The following is a 20,266-nucleotide window of genomic DNA, read 5'->3' on the forward strand; positions in this document are numbered from 1 at the left end:
CCCAGTTAACTTTGGTCATCTTCAACTGATCTAAGGTAAGATGAAGTACCACCATACAGACCGATCAGACAAAACAGAACAGTTGTTCAAGCTTTGAAGAAGAACATCACGGAATTTGGACACCTGTCTGTAGCGTGTACAACATGTTGTGCCAGGAGAAGATGTGACTGTTCAAAGTTGGTGAGCCATGTTGGGCTAAGATTCTCACCTTCTGATGGTGGTGACTGCCCATCAGGAGTGTTCACCCTCCAGTCACTCACCGAACCATCCAACATTCCCAGTGAGAGTGAGTAGTGGGGGTTATTAATGATACAATGATTATGTCATTGAGCTCATAGTCCCATGTTCTGAGTGAATGTTCTGGAGGCATGTGACATTAATTAAATTGTGAAATACAGAGCAGCAATGAGTTGTGGGGAGCAAAGCTTTTCAGTTAAATTGGCAGATGACACCAAGATGGGGAGGAAATTACATTGAGACACAGAGAGGTTGCAGACAGATATAGATAGGGTGAGGGAGTGGAGAAAAACTCTCTGTGTATAATGTGGGAGATCTTCACTTTGGCAGAAAGAAGGAAAAGTAGAAATTTACTTAAGTGGAGAATGACTGTGAAATTCTACGGTGCAGAGGGATTTAGATTTTCTCAGACATGAGTCACAAAATATTAGAAAGGGAGACTTGTATTTCATTACAAAGGCTCATGGGATGCTCCCCTTCATTTTGGAAGGAATTGAAAATAAAAGTAAGGGTGTTCTGCTTCACTAATACATGGCATTGCTGAGACCACATCTCAATTCTGTTCACCTTATTTAAGGAAGGATGTAAATGTACTGGAGGTGTATTGTCTTATGAGGATCGGTTGGACAGACTGAGCTTGTTTCTGCTGGAATTTAGAAGAATGAGGGGTGACTTGATGAAAGTGTCGAAGATCTTGAATAATCTTAACCAGGTCAACGTGGAAAACATGTTTCCTCTTGTGTGTGAATCCAGAACCAAGTGACACTGTTTTAAAATTCAAGATTCCCCTTTTGAGGACAGAGATAAGGAGATATGTTTTCTCTCAGAGGATCGTGTAAGTTCAGAACTCTCTGCCTCAGAAGGCAGTGGGGGCAGGGTTATTGAATATTTTTAAGGTGGAGGTGGAGAGATTCTTGTTAGGCCGAGGGGTCAAAGCTTATTGGGCTAGGTGGGAATGAGAAACTCGGAACAGAAACAGAACAGCCATGATCTTATTGCACGGCAGAGCAGGCTTGAGGGTCTGAATGGTCTACGTCTACTTCTGTTCCGTGTGTTTGTTTATTTGTATAAATAGAGTCGTGGAGGAGGATTGTCAACATTTACATCCAAGTCTAATAGAGCAATAAAAGTGCTGGAAATACAGTTAGAGCCCATACACACTTTCAACTTTTATCAAAACAGGTCTGCAGTGTAACCAGCTTCTTTACCTCGGCAGTGTGTCGTGGTGGTAAAGTTAGTTTCTCCTGATTCACTGGCGTATCCTTTCTTACAGGTACAGTAGAAACCCCCGAAGGTATTGTGACATTCTGTGTTGGTACCACACAGGGCCGATGATTCAGCTTCGGTTTCACCGCACTCATTGTCATCTGGAAATATGATGAACAGGGTTAATAGATTAATTTTACCTTTTGGGAATTGAAGGTTCTCATGAAAGCCAATGGAATTTTCTCTCTGTTGGTGTTCAAGAAGGAATTGGCATTTCTGAACCGATATTGCTGTAAGGTATAGATAAATTAAGATCATGTTAAGTCCTCCCTCCGAACTGTACCTCAGCTGGGAATACTATATGGATTGAGGAACATGTTGCAGTTATGTAGTACATTCTGTCTGTTGCAGAACTTTTACATTCATCTTGTGTTATAAACATTGCTGACATTCATTGGTCAGTGCAGAATTCTCTCAAGGAAGTGGTGCTGAGTCTTTGTTTTAAACCATTTATGTCTGCTGATGACAGTGACGGTACAGACCCAGAGGTTTGACTCAGTTTGGGAAGCCCTGTACTTTAGGGAATGAAATCTGGTGCTTACTTGTTCTGACCTACACCAGGCTCCAAAGTGATTGACTCCTCACTGTCCTCTGAAGCCACTTATGAAGCTACTCAGCCACTGTAGAGTTGAATTCATACTCATGGAATTGTAGCTTTCAGACCATGTCCCAGAGAGCACCACCATCACCATATCTGGGTATGTCCTGTCCCATTGGCAGGAAAGGCCCAGCAGTGTTGGCAGCACAGTGGTACACAGTCAGGATGGCATTGTCCTGGGAGCCCTCAACATTGACTCCAGACCAGATTTAGGCACCAGATGAAGATCAAATTGACAAGGGAGACTCCTGCTTAGTACCATCTCCCCTCCCCCCACCTCTGTCCATTGAATCAGTAAACCTCCATCTTAAACACCACTTGGAGGATGCACTGAGGGTGACAAAGGTACCTCATATCCATCACCAAGGTTGGTTGGATAGCCCGACTACTTACAGAGAAGGCTGAATCCTAAAAGACTATGCTGCTGGACGGGGTCTGCAGCAGATGGTGAGGGAGTCAATACAAAGGAAATATCCACTTAACCTCATCCTCACCAATATCTACTTAAACTCATCCTCACCGATATCTACTTAACTTCATCCTCATAAATATCTACTTGAACTCCTCACCAATATCTACTTAACCTCATCCCTACCAATATCTACTTGACCTCATCCTCATCAATATCTACTTGACCTTATCATCACCAATATCTACTTAACCTCATCCCCACCAATATCTACTTAACCTCATCCTCACCCATAACTACTTGACCTCATCCTCATAAATATCTACTTGAACTCCTCACCAATATCTACTTAACCTCATCCCTACCAATATCTACTTGACCTCATCCTCATCAATATCTACTTGACCTTATCATCACCAATATCTACTTAACCTCATCCCCACCAATATCTATTTAACCTCACCCTCACCAATATCTACTTAACCTCATCCTCACCAATATCTACTTGACCTCATCCTCATCAATATCTACTTGACCTTATCATCACTAATATCTACTTAACCTCATCCCCACCAATATCTACTTAACCTCACCCTCACCAATATCTACTTAACCTCATCCTCATTAATATCTACTTAACCTCATCCTCATTAACATCCACTTAACCTCATCCTCACCAATCTGCTTGCCACAGATGCATCTATCCATGACAGTGTTGGTTGGAGCAATGATCACTCAGTTCTTTTGGATATAAAGACCTCTTTTGACATTGAGGATACTGTCCATTATGTTGTAAGGCAGTGTGCTAAAGGGACAGATTTGGAAGAGTTCTAACAAATGAAGACTGAGCATCTATGAGGTGCAGTGGATTATCAGCAGCAGCTGAATTGTACTAGAACATAATCTGCAACCTCATGGCTCAGCATCTCCCCCACTCAATCATTACCGTCAAACCGGAGGATCAGTGTTCAATGGAGAGTGCAAGAAGGCATGCCAGGAACAGCACCAGGTAAACCTAAACATGAGGTACCAACCTGGTGAAACTACAACACAGGATTACTTGTGAACCCATCGAAATAAGCAGCAAGTGATTGACAGTGATTCTACAAATGATGGATACGATCTAAGCTCTGTAGTGCTGCTGCCACATCCAGTCATTAATGGTGGTGGGCAATTGCAAAACACATTGGAGAAAGAGGAACCACAAACATCCTCATCTTTGATTACTGAGGAGTCCAGAAATCACTGCAAAAGGTAACGGTGTAGTATTTGCCACAATTTCCTGCCAGAAGATCCATCTCACTCTCCTCCAAATGTCCCCAACATCACAGATGCCAGTCTTCAGCCAATTTGATTCATTCCATGTGATGTCAAAATGTTGAAGGCACTGGATAGTTCAAGGGTTACGGGGCCTGACAATATTCTGCCAATTGTACGAAAGACATGTGTTCCAAATCATAATATGCCCCTGGGCAAGCTGTTTCAGTCTCGGTATAACACTGGCATCTGCCTGACATTGTGGAAAGTTGCCCAGATATGTCCTGTGTACAAAAAGCAGGAAATATCAAACCCAGCGCACTACTGTCCTATCACTTGGGTTATCTCTCTGCTGGTTGAACTTGTAACTGGCACATCGGGAAATGGTTGTGGTTGGTGGAGGTCTGTTACCTCAGCACCAGGACATTTCTGCAGAGTTTCCTCAGGGTAGTGTCCTAGGCCCATCCTCAGCTGTTTCATCAACGACCTTCCCTCCATCATAAGCTCATGCTGAGGTTTGCTGATGATTGCACAACGTTCACCATCATTCTCAACTCCTCAGATACTGAAGCTACTCATGAAGATTGGGTTGCTTAGTGGCCATTAACATTCATACCACAGAAATGCCAGATAATCAGATAATGACCATCTCTGACAAGAGAGAATCTAACTCGCTCCCCTTGACCTTCAGTGGCATCATCATCATCATCATCATCACAGTATCCTATGAGCAGCATCCTGGGAGTTACTATGTTTCCACGCTGTAGGGGATCTGAGCAAATCTAATTGTATAAACTGAACTGGACAAAACACACACATATACTTAGACCACTCTACACTCACGCCCACACAAAATACACTCTGTATCACAGACACTCACAACCCCTCACCCCAGACACACACACACACTCCCACACTCACACATGCACCCCCTCACAAATTTAAGACACTCTACCCTCACATACACACACATATACACTCTCTCTCACACTCACAACCCCAAACCCAGACAGATACACACATACACACAAGTATACATATACATTTGTGGGGTGAATTTGTACTTGCAGAGTTGCATTGTACTTTGCTCAAAAACTACGTGGATTCATGTAAAACTCTGTTACCTCACTTTTTAGGTGAGAATCAATCTCAACATCATGGCAGAGACAGAGAACACAGGGGGCTAACACCTTCAACATGTTGTCTGGCTAACACCAAATTGTTACAGTTAACCTGAGAATGCAACTTTTGAAAAAGGTTTTGTGATTTAAAATGAAAGAAGTGCAACTGTCATGGTATTTGAACAGATGGAAGAGTCAACAGACAATCAAGGTATTTTTCAATGTATAATTTCAGTTACATCACACTGTAAACTTTTGCTATACATTCTGTGCCTTACAATTGTGTGCTCGACAACCACCTGTTGAAGGAGCAGTGCTCCAAAAGCTAGTGTGTTTCCAATTAAACCTGTTGGACTATAACCTGATGTTGTGTGATTTTTAATTTTATCCATTCTGAGGAAGGGTCACTTGCCCCGAAATGTTAACTCTGAATCTTTCCATATTTGTTGCCAGACCTGCTGAGCTTTTCCAGCAATTTCTGTTGTTGTTTCTGATTGATAGCATCTGCAGTCTTTTTGGTTTTTAAATAGAGTGGACACAAGAGAAAATCAGAGATTGGGAATTCTCTGGTAAGTCACTTACCTCCTGACTCCCCAGATCCTGTCTACTGTCTCTAAGCCACAAGTAAAGGGTTTAGTGGAACTCTCTCCACTTCCCTGGATCAGTGCAGCTCCAACACCCACTGAAGGAGTAAGATCCCATCTTGAACAAAGCAGACCACTTGATTGATAACTGCTCCAGCACCTTCAACCTTCACTCTCTTCACTGTAGTTGTACAGTGCTAGAAAATGCACTGCAGCAAATGAGTCAGCCTCCTGAGACATCACCTTCAAAAGCCACAACCCGACCACCTAGAAGGACATGGGCAGCAGATACATGGGATTACCAGCATAAGGAAACCAGCATCCTGACTTGGAAATATATCTCCATTGGGTCAAAATCCTGGAACATTTCCCTGAACTACATTGTGACCGTCCTTGCATCAAACAGACTGTAATCGATCTCACTCCCACTTTCTCCAGGGTAGTTAGAGATGGGCAATACAAGATGGCCTTACCAGTGATGCCCTCAATCCTGTGAATGAACATATAAAATAAATTGTCTCCTGACACTGCCACAACATTGCATCCATGTCTCAAATTGCATTCTCTGAGGGAATGGGCTTGATGGGCCGAATATGAGTCGGGAGTGTGGTGCTGGAAAAGCACAGCAGGTCAGGCAGCATCCGAGGAGCAGGAAAATCGATGTTACGGACAAAAGCCTGTCTTCAGGAATGAGGGTGTACATCCCCACTGTACATCCCCACTGTACATCCTCAGAGGAATAAACCAACTGATCCCACTTGGATTCTGGACTACATTCAGACCAACACAGTTTGGATCTGAACAGGACAAGTACAGACGACAAATTCAAAATCTCCAGAAATGGTTCTCCTTCTGGATCCTCGGCTCCACACTCGCAGCCATGCACTGCCACCTTATCTCTCTACAGTCAGCCATGCCTCAACTGACGGCCACACTCTCTCAGAACAGCAAAGGACCCCTGCTATATGACATCCTCAGAAGAATTCTCCTCTACATTGGGGAGACAGGACGCCTACTTGCAGAGCGCTTCAGAGAACGTCGCCAGGACATTCACACCACCAACCCCACTGTCCCGTGGCCGAATACTACAATTCCCCCTCCCATTCCACCGAGAACATGCAGGTCCTGGGCCTCCCTGCCGTCACTCCCTTATCACCTGCCGCCTGGAGGAAGAATGCCTCATCTTCAGCCTTGGGGCCCTTCAACTCCACGGCATCAATGTGGATTTCACCAATTTCCTCATTCACCCTCCCCCCTCTCCACCCTTTATCCCAGTTACAACCTCCCAGCTCAGCACCACCCTCATGACCTGTCCTACCTGTCCCTCTTCCTTCCACTCCACCCTCCTCTCTGACCTATCACAACTACCCCCACTTCCATCCACCCATCGTACTCTCAGCGATCTTCCCCCCCCCCCCAGCCCCACCCTCCCTCCCATTTATCTCTCCATCCCTAAGGCTCCCAGACTCAATCCTGATGAGGACTTTTGCCCGAAACGTTGATTTTCCTGCTCCTCCAATGCTGCCTGACGTGTTGTGCTTTTCTAGCACCAGCCTCTCGTCTCTAATTTCCAGCATCTGCAGTCCTCACCTTCATCTAGATGGGCTGAATGACCTCCTGATGATCCTATTTCCTGGCATTGGGAAGAACATGATGGTTGCAAACAATACATTTCTCTTTTGGTGAGAGAGACTTCTGTTCAAAACATGAAAGGGGGAATGTCTTGAGATTCAGTGACACAAAACCCATCATTGGTGCTGCCGTTTTCTTTGGTTCCCCTGCTTGGAGGATTCAACCCAGAGCTACTTGCTCAGTGGCAAGGGCACTACGCACTGCACCACAGGGACTTCCCTGACAAGGGATCAGGAACCTCTTTATTCCACTCAGCAAAATGAACCACCTTCCACTTCACCAAATGTCACTCCAAAAGTTTGTTAATAAAAATAAACATTGTAATAAGCAGCCCACGTTCTTTACTGTACATCTCCAGTTTGGTATCAGGTATAAATTTTGAAAATTTCTTATGTTATAATCAGTATTTCTCAAATTGAGTCCTCCTGCTGCCTAGTGGCTCTTATTGGAATTAATATCAGAGGAAGAAAGGAACAGAAATTTAGTCTCCAAGCCATGACTCACCAACACATGTCCTGTTTGCTCCAAGATAGAATCCTTTGCCACAGTTTGTGGCTTCGATTCTCCACGAATCCCATCCATTGGTGAAGGAGATCACTGGGAGGAAAAGAAAACTTCATGTACTTGAAAAAGGCTCACACCAAGTCCCGTTCACCCACCACTCCATTCCTTGTTTAGGGCTTGATTGTTTGCTCTCTTAACCTTCTCCAACCTGATAAACCCTTGAGATCTGTAATCTCCCAACATATACTAATTGAGCATCTCCATATTCTTACCCTCCACCATCAGTGACTGTACTGAGGGGAGGTTACACCTTTAGCTCTCCAATTCCCTCCCTAAACCTATGTCACCTGCTTTAACAAATTCTCAAAATCTATCACTTTGGTCAAAAATTTCACCACTCACTGTAACATTTCCTTTTGGGCCTCAGAGTCAGTTTTACTTTGATTGCTCTCCTGTTGTAGCATAATGAGAATGGATATAATATTGAGATGTATATCATAACGCAACAGAAAGATCTCCAATCACAATCGAGTGGCTGTGGAGAAAGGGTAAAATAGTCTGTACTAGTGAGAGATGTACTTACAGAGAATATTATTAGGTTCAACAGAGTGAATAAGAGAGTTTACAGAACTTATTAGATCAGGCAGCAGCCACTCTGAGATTAGGGGAAGCGATTATAGTGAACAAAGTACCAGAGAATTCAGGCTAGGCATCGGATCAATGTGCAGAATAGAAACCAGAGCCATGGCAAGACAAGTCACTTGGGCCATCTCATTATGTAAAGGGTGCAATATCCATACAAGCTGGTGTTGTGCACTGTTTCACACTTGTCATTGATCAGCTCCCTTTATTTAGACACAGACAATAATAAAAACATCAACGCTGAAATGTCAGGCTTCTTTCCAACAGATATCCTCATCACAGAATCAGAGAGGTTTTATGGCCCAGAAGGAGACCATTCATCTCATCATGCCTACACCACCTTTTCAAACGATCATCATTCTTCATGTCAATCTCTCACGCTTTTTCCCCATACTCTCGCACATTATTTCTATTCAACTATTCATCTAATGCCCTCAATTGAGCCTGCCTCTACTGCACTTCCTGGCAGTGCATTCCAAACCTTAACTAACTATCACCCAGATTAAGTATCTTCTCACAAGTTGTGTGGATTTGCTGTCCACTGGCCCTCCCAATATGCTACAGACCCAGTTGTAGAAGATATATTCCAACGCTCTGGTGTTCCAGTCCATTCCTCACAGTGGCTGAACAACTTGGGACTTCTCCTAATGAACCTTCTCTGCAAAATTTCAGGAAAACTGATTGCTGAGAAAGACCGAACTGTTGACTTAACTGAAGTGAAGCAGAATGAGAAGCTTGATCAATTCAGACAGAATTCCTGGATATTATCATTGCTTCAGCCAGGTGAAGGTTGACTCAGATTTGATGAGCCTTCCCAGAGACAGATGTATTTGCATTGGAGACAGTTCACAGAACGTTCACTAGATTAATCTGAGCGATGAAAGGCTTGTCTCATTTGGAGATATTGAGGAGTTCAGGCCCAGACATGTTAGGCTTTAGAATAATGAGAGGTGATCTAGTTGAGGTACGTAAGACATTAAAGGAGATTGACAAAGTAAACATGGAATCGATATTCCTCCGTGTGGGCCAATCTAGTCCGAGAGGTTATAGTAAGAGACGAAGGGGTGGCCGATTTAAAATAGAGTTCAGGAGGAATTCCTTCTCTCAGGGACCATGAATCTGTGGGATGTACTACCCCAGAGTGTGGTGGATGGCAGGACACTGAATAAATTTAAGGAGACAATAGATTTTCAATTTGTACCAGGTTAGAGGGTTATGGGAGTGGGCAGGAAAATGGAGTTGAGCTGAGATGAGAGCAGTCATTAAATGGCAGAGCAGTCTTGAGCCGCCGAATTGTCTACTCCTCCTAGTTATTATATTTCTAGATGAGGAGAAGAGTTATAAGATAAGACAACTACCAGGCCAACTCTTGCAACATGTATTTCACACATTAGCAAACTGTAAAGAGCCTCTTAGTCAGTTCCAGAAGATAGACCAGAATCTGAGCCCAAGCAGGACTAGCAATGAAGAATCATTTTGACCGTCTTCCAAAGACAAATTGATCATTGAGTTTCATTTTGCCATTTGCAATGCAAGCAATTGTGTGGTAGTATCAGAACAAAGACCGCTGAAGAGAAGTTTTCAATCGTATGACCTGAAAAAGTGAATGGGGTGTTTGAAATTACTCTGCGCAAACTGTTGTACCCAAGTTGATAATGAAGTTTACAGTTATTTCAGCACAAATTCACAACTGATTATGGTGGATTTTAATTTGTTTTCTCTATCCAGAACTGCTCTTACATGCACATGAACAAATTTTTTTCCTTCAGCAGATCAGCCATGTTATTTTTTCATCAATTAACTGGTGAATTACCCATATTTCTGACTGAATAATTTACGTGCAAAGCCCGTTAATGGCAATACAAACCATCAAAGGTAAGGGGGATGTAGGGAGAGGGGAACGCGTGGTGGAATTTAAATATAGGATGACAACAGGCAGTGGAAAAACCCAGATGGTTCAACAAGCCAGCCCAACACTTGAGATATCTGAAACACCAGGAAAAGAATTGAAATTTGTGTCAGAGATGGAGGGGTTGGTTAAGAAGATGTTTAGCTTTCATTGCTCAAACCTTTAAATAAAGGAGTTGGGACGTCATGTTGAGGTTGTACAGCACATTGGTGAGGCTTCTTCCAGAGTACTGTGTGCAGTTCTGGTTGCCCTGTTTTAGGAAGGAGTGGTCTCATAAAAGATTTCCCAGGATGTTGCTGGGAATGGAGGGTTTGAGTGATAAACATAAGCTGGGGATGGCCATGGATGATGGAGTGATTAGGGCTTAGCAGTAGGATAGTGAATTATCTTAGTTCAAAACAATGACTGCAGATGCTGGAAACCAGATTCTGGATTAGTGGTGCTGGAAAAGCACAGCAGTTCAGGCAGCATCTGAGGAGCAGTAAAATTATCTTAGGCATAGAGTCATTCAGTCCAACTGCTGATCAAGTTTCTCAAAGATTTTAAACTAGTCACACTTGCCTGCATTTGGCCCATATCCCTCTAACCCTTTCCTATTCATGTTACCGTCCAAATATTATTTACATGTTGTAACTGTACCTGCATCTACCACTTCCTCTGGCTGATTACAGGTCGTTCTGCTATAACACATGTTTCATCAACACAAATTCACCGGAACATGATTGACTAATGGGGGACACTGTTGGCTGTGACGCAATTACATTGCCAATATTTTAAGTGCTAATTTTAAACCCATGAGGCTGTGGAGGAGCCTGTGTTGGTCTGGGGGGGACAAAGTTAAAAATCACACAGCACCAGCTGATAGTCCAGCAGGTTTGTTTGGAAACACTAGCTTTTGGAGCGCTGTTCCTTCATCAGTTGGGTGTGAAGGTGATACACCATAACCACCTGATGAAGGAGCAGCTCTACAAAAGCCAGTGCTTCCAAATAAACCTGTTGGACTATAACCTGATGTTGTGTGATTTTTAAAAACTATTTCTAAAGCATGATTTTTGTATAGTGCAAACTGTTGTGTTATAGAAGAACAGACTGTGTGCCACATATGAAGCACCCTTATATTACCTGCAGACAAAGGTCGGCTCACAGTCATCCTGAACAGAAGGGACTACACAGAGAAAGCCAATGCACTACTCGCAGACACTAACACCTACCAACAGGTGGCGTTGGACTCCACAACTAGGAAACAAAATTACATATCTCCGAAGAAAATTACACAATTCCGGACAATTAAACAAGACGGAATTCCAGAAAATGAAACCCGACGGGACCAACACCCCACGATTCTACGGACTACCAAAAATCCATAAACCTGGAGCCCCCCTCAGACCCATAGTCTCACTACCCGGAACACGAACTTACAGACTGGCCAAAGAACTACATGCAAGACTGAAATACCTAGTAGAAGAGTCACAGCACTCCATCCACTTAACCCAGGAATTCCTAAAAATCATCAAAAACACCAAAATAGAGGAAGATGAAGCAATGATCTCATTCGGCGTAACAGCACTGTTCACCTCCATCAACATCGACCTGGCAAAGGAAACACTTACCACACTTTTATAAGAGACCATCACACGCACACCAACCACCATCAATCACATTACCAACGAAAAAATCATGAAGCTAGTGGAACTGTGCCTCACCACCCATTTCACTTTCAACAACATAGTCTACAAACAAACCAACGACTCACCCATGGGATCTCCGCTATCAGGATTCAGAGCAGAAGCGGTAATGCAAAGACTAGAACAAACAGCCCTGCCAACCATCAAACCAAAAATCTGGGTCTGCTACGCAGATAAATCCTTTGTCATCACAAAACGGAACAAGATAGAAGAGATATTTAACATCATCAACAACACCCTCACAGGTATAAGGATCACCAAGGAGGAAGAAACCGACAACAAACTCGCATTCCTGGATGTCACAGTTGAAAGACAGGACAACGGAGAACTACAAACCTGAGTATACAGAAAACCGACAAACACTGACCAAATACTTAACTACACCAGCAACCATCCCAACACACACAAACAAAGCTGTATCAGAACACTATTCTAACGAGCCACCACACACTGTAGCACAGACGAACTTTGGAAAACGGAGGAAAACCACCTATACAATGTATTCAAGAAGAATCAATACTCAAAAAATGCAGTGCGCAGATTCCTCAAGAAAAAACCACGACAAGCAGACCAAACACAGCCAGAAACCCTAACCACCTTACCATACATCAAAGAAGTTTCAGAAATGACAGCCAGACTACTAAGACCCCTCAGAATCCTAGTAGCACATAAACCCACCAACACTCTCAAACAAAAACTAACAAACTTAAAAGACTCAGTACAACCCATGGACAAAACCAACGTCATCAACAAAATTCCATGCAAGGACTGCCACAAACGCTACGTAGGACAAACAGGAAGAAAGTTAGCCACCAGGATACACAAACACCAGCTAGCCACAAAAGACATGACCCTCTCTCCCTCTTAGCCCTGCACACGGATGAAAGAAACCACATTTCGACTGGGACAACACATCTGTCCTGGGGCAGGCAAAGCAAAGACATGCCAGAGAATTCCTAGAGGCCTGGCACTCCAACCACAACGTCATAAACAAACACATAGATCTAGACACATTCCACCCTGACCTTAAATTTACCTGGACCATCTCTGACACCTCGCTCCCCTTCCTGGACCTCTCCATCTCCATTAGTGGCGACCGACTTGACACTGACATTTTTTACAAACCCACCGACTCCCACAGCTACCTGGATTACACCTCTTCCCACCCTATCTCTTGCAAAAATGCCATCCCGTATTCCCAATTTCTCCGCCTCCGCCGTATCTACTCCCAGGAGGACTAGTTCCACGATAGAACACAGCAGATGGCCTCCTTCTTTAGAGACCGCAATTTCCCTTCCCACATGGTTAAAGATACCCTCCAACGCATCTCATCCACATCCCGCACCTCTGCCCTCAAACCCCACCCCAACAACCGTAACAAGGATAGAATGCCCCTGGTGCTCACCTTCCACCCTACAAACCTTCGCATAAACCAAAGCATCCGCTGACATTTCCGCCACCTCCAAAAAGACCCCACCACCAGGGATATATTTCCCTCCCCACCCCTTTCCGCCTTCCGCAAAGACCGTTTCCTCCGCGACTACCTGGTCAGGTCCACGCCCCCCTACGACCCACCCTCCCATTCTGGCACTTTCCCATGCCACCGCAGGAACTGTAAAACCTGTGCCCACACCTCCTCCCTCACCTCTATCCAAGGCCCTAAAGGAGCCTTCCACATCCATCAAAGGTTTACCTGCACATCCACTAATATCATTTATTGTATCCGTTGCTCCCGATGTGGTCTCCTCTACATTGGGGAGACTGGATGCCTCTTAGCAGAGCGCTTTAGGGAACATCTCCGAGACACCCGCACCAATCAACCAAACCGCCCCGTGGCCCGACATTTCAACTCCCCCTCCCACTCTGCCGAGGACATGGATGTCCTGGGCCTCCTTCACCGCCGCTCCCTCACCACCAGACGCCTGGAGGAAGAACACCTCATCTTCCGCCTCGGAACACTTCAACCCCAGGGCATCAATGTGGACTTCAACAGCTTCCTCATTTCCCCTTCCCCCACCTCACCCTAGTTTCAAACTTCCAGCTCAGCACACTCTCCTTGATTGGTCCGGACTTGTCGAACCTGCCTATCTCCTTTTCCACCTATCCACTCCACCCTCTCCTCCTTGACCTATCACCTTCATCTCCTCCCCCACTCACCCATTGTACTCTATGCTACTCTCTCCCCACCCCCACCCTCCTCTAGCTTATCTCTCCATGCTTCAGGCTCACTGCCTTTATTCCTGATGAAGGGCTTTTGCCCGAAACGTCGATTTCGTTGCTCGTTGGATGCTGCCTGAACTGCTGTGCTCTTCCAGCACCACTAATCCAGTATTTGCTTTCCAGCATCTGCAGTCATTGTTTTTACCACATAGATCTAGATACCATCTATCAATCCCTCAAAAAAACGAACAGGAAATGACATCACCACAAACCCCAGGAACCCCATCCAGGACAAACATATAAACAGAAAGCAGGAGAGAACAGCTTCACTTCACTTAGAGGTCGCCACTGATGATGTTACCTAGCCAGGTAATGAAACGTCTGGATATCAAACCTACAACTCAGCGAGCAAACCTATACCCTGAACCACCCTTTGTGTGAGAAAGTTGCTTTCCAGGTCCTTTTTAAATGTTTCACCTCTCACCTTAAAATTATCCACCCGGGTTTTGAACTGACCTTTGCCGTTTAACTTTTTGAATCAATGCCCCTCACGATTTTATAAATCTCTATAAGGTCACCCCTCAACTTTCTATGCCTCAGCGATAAAAGTCCCAGCCTCTCTTGCTCATCTTTATAACTCAACCCCACCAGTGCTGACTGTTGCTGGTTGTAATCATTACTGTCCTGTCAGTGTTGCACTGGGGAGGTTCTGATCAAGTTTCACTGAATTAAATTAGAATCTACGGCACAGAAACAGGTAATTCAGCCCAACTAGTCAAGGCCAGCATTTATACTCCAAATTTGACTATGGTGTACATGTTCTGGTTGCCACACTAGAAGGATGTGGAGTCTTTGGCATCGGTACATAGAACATAGGACATAGAACAATACAGCGCAGAACAGGCCCTTCAGCCCTCGATGTTGCGCTGACCTGTGAACTATTCTCAGCTCGTCCCCCTACACTATCTCAAAATCATCCATGTGCTTATCTAAGGATTGTTTAAATCTCCCTAATGTGGCTGAGTTGGCTACATTTGCAAGTCGGGCATTCCACGCCCTTACCACACTCTGCATAAATAACCTGTCTCTGACATTTGTCTTAAATCTATCACCCCTCAATTTGTAGTTATGCCCCCTCATACAAGCTAACGTCATCATCCTCGGAAAAGGTCTTTCACTGTTTACCTTATCTAATCCTCTGATCATCTTATATGTCTCTATCAAATCCCCCTTTGGCCTTCTTCTTTCCAATGAGAACAGACCCAAGTCTCTCATAAGACCTTCCCTCCAGACCAGACAACATCCTGGTAAATCTCCTCTGCACCTTTTCCAATGCTTCCACATCCTTCCTGTAATGGGGTGACCAGAACTGTACACAATATTTCAAGTGTGTCCGCACCAGCATTTTGTGTAGTTGCAGCATGATATTGCGGTTCCGGAACTCAATCCCTCTACAAATGAAACCTAACACACTGTATGCCTTCTTAACATCACTATTCAGCTGGGTGGCAACTTTCAGGGATCCAAGCACATGGACACCAAGATCCCTCTGCACATCCACTACCAAGAATCTTTCCATTGACCCAGTACTTTGCCTTCCTGTTATTCTTCCCAAAGTGCATCACCTCACATTTAGCTGCATTGAACTCCATTTGCCACCTCCCTGCCCAATTCTGCAGTTTATCCGAGTTCCCCTGCAACCTGTAACATTCTTCCAAACTGTCCACGACTCCACCGACTTTCGTGTCATCTTCAAATTTACTAATCCAGCCACCTATGCCTGCGGCTAAGTCATTTATAAAAGTTACAAACAGCAGTGGTCCCAAAACAGATCCTGTGGCACACCACTAGTAACTGGACTCCAGACTGAATATTTTCCATCAACCACCACTCGCTGCCTTCTTTCAGAAAGCCAGTTTCTAATTCAAACTGCTAAATCACCCTCAATTCAATGCCTCTGCATTTTCTCCATCAGCCTAGCATGTGGAACCTTATCAAAGGCTTTAATGAAGTCCATGTTTACCACGTCACCTGTCCTACCCTCATCTACATGCTTGGTCACCTTCTCAAAAACTCAATGAGGTTTGTGAGACACGGCCTGCCCTTGATGAAACCATGTTGACTATCTGAAATCAAATTGGTGTTTGCTAGATGATTATCAATCTTATCTCTTATAATCATTTCCAAAACCTTTCCTACACTGGTCTGTAATTACCTGGGTCATTATAGAGGACTGCAAACTGTACCGATGTTGTCTGATAAACTGTTACTGTCCATCTGAAAGATAATGACTAATTTCACAATAAAGCTCCTGTTACAGTGCACGAAGCAACTTCCTTCTCTATAATTACCCGGGTCATCTCTGCTGCCCTTCTTGAACAAGGGCACAACATTTGCAATCCTCCAGTCCTCAGGTACTAAACTTGTAGACAATAACGACTCAAATATCAAAGCCAAAAGCTCTGCTATCTCCTCCCCAGCTTCCCAGAGAATCCTCGGATAAATCCCATCCGGCCCAGGGGACTTGTCTACTTCCACTACAGAAAAGGTTAACCAGGATGTTGCTCGATTTGGAGGATCCTAACTATGAGGAGAAATTGGATAATATTGTTTTGTTTTCACTTGACCTTTGAAGGACGAGAGGTGACCTGATAGAAGTTTATTAAATTATTAGAGGCATGGGTAGATTCATGAGTTAGAGGTTTTTTTTCGGCAGGGTAATGATCTGTCAATTATTAGGAGACATAGTTTAAGGTAAAAGGGGGCAAATTTAATGGAAATGTGAGAAACAAGTTTTTTATACAAAGGGCGCAAAGTGTCTGGAATGCGCTGCCAGAGGAAGTGGTAGAAACGAATACGATAGTAATGTTTAAGAGGCATCTTGGCAGATGTATGAATAGGCAGGGGATAGAGGGATATGGACCGTCTAAGGCAAAAGCTTTTTAGTTTAAAAAGGCATCATGTAAAATGCACCTTGGTGGGCCAAAGGTCCTGCTCCTGTATTGTACTGTTCTTTGTTCTCTTTGTTCTTTGGAAACTGATCAGCCCAAAATTCTTACACCATTTTACTTTGAACACTAAATACACTCTATCCTGTTAATGAACAGAACTGAGCTGAGAACACATCAGCATTCCTGCTGGACATCCATTCTTTCCAACCATTGAAATTTCCCATTCAGTACAGTTTCTGTTCTAGTATAATATAAAAATACTGAGACCGCGAACCCCATCTGATTCCTTGTACTCACCCAGGAGTAAGTAAGCTGTTCCTAATCTCATGACTTTCCACCCACAGTGTCACCAGAGGAAATGCTTCAGCAGAGCTCTCTCATGCACTGAGTCTGAGCACAACCTCAATATGTTTACACATTTTACATCATCCACACGTACAGCCACTGCAGTGGAGGAAGTTGCTTTATGCACTGTAACAGGAGCTTTATTGTGAAGTTAGACATTATCTTTCAGATGGACAGTAACAGTTTATCAGACAACATCAGTGCAGTTTGCAGCACTCTATATATGAGCAGCTCCAATTTATATCTGAACAATAACTTGCACATGTTTATGATGGACAGGAACTGTACTTGTCATATTTCGATAGAGAGAACAGAATCTTCCCAGGCCCTGAATGACATGGGCGATGGTGAGAAATCTGGAGGATTTGAGTGGGAAGTCAAGGGAGATGTTTCTTGATGTGACGAGCAAAAAGTTATATTTTCCAACGTAGTTTTGAACCTTGAGACCAGATTTTCATTAATGATCAGCAAGAAGGCTTTAACTGGGAACATTGCTCATTCTCACCCTCATCATTATTTAATTTTGTCTCATTAATTGACAGCTTCCTTTTCTACCATCTGCCAGATAGAAGCAGATGTTGTGAATTCTTAAAGTGAATGTCTGCACAGGTCCCTGGCAACTCCAGCTTGTTCTTCCAGAGCTCCATCTTGGACACTCGGCAACAAGATCTCAGGCAGCTACCACCCCCAAACACCTGCTACTGCAAGGACACTGCATTATACCCAGCTGATGGACTGGAGCAGGCTGCATCTCAGGGCTGCTCACTTGCTGTTGGTGTTCACTCACATTGTGCCCACTTGGATGCAGACAGTATCACTTACCTTGCTTTTTGCCTTTTGGTGTTTTGACACTTGAACCAGATCCCAAAGTCTAACAGTACTGCTCTCTTGCCTTGCTGTGTGACACAGACATACAAGTTCCCTGATTGGGGCTATCAATCAGGTCCATTCAGGGAGCCCAGGCTGACAGTTCATAAGATACTCGGCAACACTTTCTGACACTCTGAGAGCTGGCTCAGAGGGATTTGAACCAATGTCAAGGAATTTCCAGTGATGGGAAATTGGCCTCTGTGGAGTTATCTCAGTGACAATGAGAATGAAGGATGTTTCTGAAGGACCTCACTGACAGCTGGGGGAAGTATTTCTGGCAAGATGCCATTATTTGGGAAGCTTGACTCATTCGACCCTGCCATCGACGACTGGGCGCAGTATGTTGAAAGAATGCATTACTTCTTTCCGGACAAATGACATTGGGGCAGATGGAAAGCAATGAGTCATTCTCCTGACAGTTTGTGGACCCATAGCTTTTTCAGTTATTAGGAGCCTGACTTCCACTGAGGCACCAGATACAAAAATATTTCAAAAGCTGTTGGATTTAGTTAAGGAATATTATGACACCAAGCCTCCTATAATTCTGAGATGCTATCATTTTTACTCAGCAAGTCGAGAACCAGGGAAATCCATACCAGGATTTTTGACAAGGTTAAAAACATCTGGCGGACACAAGTGACTTTGGTTTGACCCTTAATGAGATGCTGAGAGACCATTTGGTACGTGGGATTGGTACGTGACCATACAAAAGCACCTACTAGCTGAAACCCAGTTGGACTTCAAACAGGCACCACAACTGGCTTTATCATTGGAAACTGTGCCAAGTGGAGCACATGAGTTACAGGGTACTCCGATGGAAGTGGACATGCTCGCCAGTCTGACTACGTTTGGGGAACATCACTTGAGTGAAGACAATTGCATGGCCTCAGGACATATCCTAAACAGAGGGACTCTTGTTCAGCCCACAGCAAAACCCCAAATCAAAGCCAAGCCTCTGTCAAACAGTTAAAATTTCCTTCAGTATCTGGGCCGGCAAGCCATTGTAGTTGCTGCCAGAGTGTGGACTTGAGATAGCAAAGGAGTCCCACTGGATCTTAATTAGGAGAACTCAGAGGCTGTTCTCCAGTAAAGTTCACACCCTGGGACATGCATATGCATCAGGTTTGGAACAGTTAAATTGCTTAACATCATTCAAATCAGAATCAATGAAAATAAATATCTGTGGAATGGTCATCCAGTTCTTATGGAGGTCGATAACAGCGTGGTTGTTTCAGTGTTCACAGAACCATTTTTTAACAAAATTTGCTCTGGACTGCAATCCTGAAGTCTGCTCAAGGCCTCAGCTAGACTGAGAATTTGTCCTGGGGAACCTTTACAGATTTAGGCTCCAGCTTCGGTTCCAGTCTCTTTTGAGAAGCAGCTGATTCGGTTCCCAGTGATTGTCGTAAAAGGCTTGGACCCAAGCTTCATGAGGTGAAGTTGGTTGAGAGAGATTCACCGAGATTGGTTCAACATTTTTTAGTGAGAAAATGGTTGCCTGTGAAGTTCTAATGAAATATGCCAAAGTCTTTCAGGAAGGTCTCAGGACTATCAAAGGGACCAAGGCCATCTTTCATGTTGACCAGGAAGTAATTCCACAATTCTGCAAGGTCCGACCACCGCCATTTGCCTCACATGCAAAAGTAGAGGCAGAAATCAGGAAGCCGGATAGCGAAGGAACCATCAAACCAGTCCAGTTTCTGGAATGGACAGCACCTATTGTTCTGATTGTGAAGAAAGCACCGGTTCACCTTTGTGGGGACTTTAAATAAGTGGTAAATTGCTTTTCTCAGCTGGATGAATACCCAATCCCTCACATAGAGATTATATCCGAGATGGCAGGGGGTCTGTCCTTCCTGAAGCTGGATATGGTCCATGCATATTTGCAATTGTGGTTAGATGAGGTTTCCCAGACTGATGTTACCGTTAATAGTCATGAAAGTTTGTACCAATTTACGAGACTACCATTTGGGGTATCGTCAGCCTGTGCAATTTTTCAGCAGATGATGGAGAACATCTTACAAGATCTACCCCAGGTTGCCATTTATCTGGATGATGTGCTCATAACAGGGAAGACCAATAAGGAGCACTTAGAG

The 20,266-nt window shown here is 44.1% G+C and overlaps 1 protein-coding gene across 1 annotated transcript in view; it reads right to left on the reverse strand.

The window, feature by feature from the left end:
* The window catches only part of LOC140468102 (adhesion G protein-coupled receptor E3-like), a 51,673-nt gene extending 34,386 nt beyond the window's left edge, over positions 1-17,287 (reverse strand). The window contains exons 1-3 of the mRNA XM_072564281.1: positions 17,253-17,287; positions 7,609-7,701; positions 1,446-1,604 (exon numbers count right to left, since the gene is read on the reverse strand). Coding sequence (XP_072420382.1) covers positions 1,446-1,604; positions 7,609-7,701; positions 17,253-17,283 — 283 coding nt within the window. The 5' untranslated portion in view covers positions 17,284-17,287. The remainder of the gene's footprint in view (positions 1-1,445; positions 1,605-7,608; positions 7,702-17,252) is intronic.
* Positions 17,288-20,266: the final 2,979 nt, after the last annotated feature.

The sequence above is a fragment of the Chiloscyllium punctatum genome, chromosome 46 (genome assembly GCF_047496795.1).
Source record: "Chiloscyllium punctatum isolate Juve2018m chromosome 46, sChiPun1.3, whole genome shotgun sequence".
Taxonomy (NCBI): Eukaryota; Metazoa; Chordata; class Chondrichthyes; order Orectolobiformes; family Hemiscylliidae; genus Chiloscyllium; species Chiloscyllium punctatum.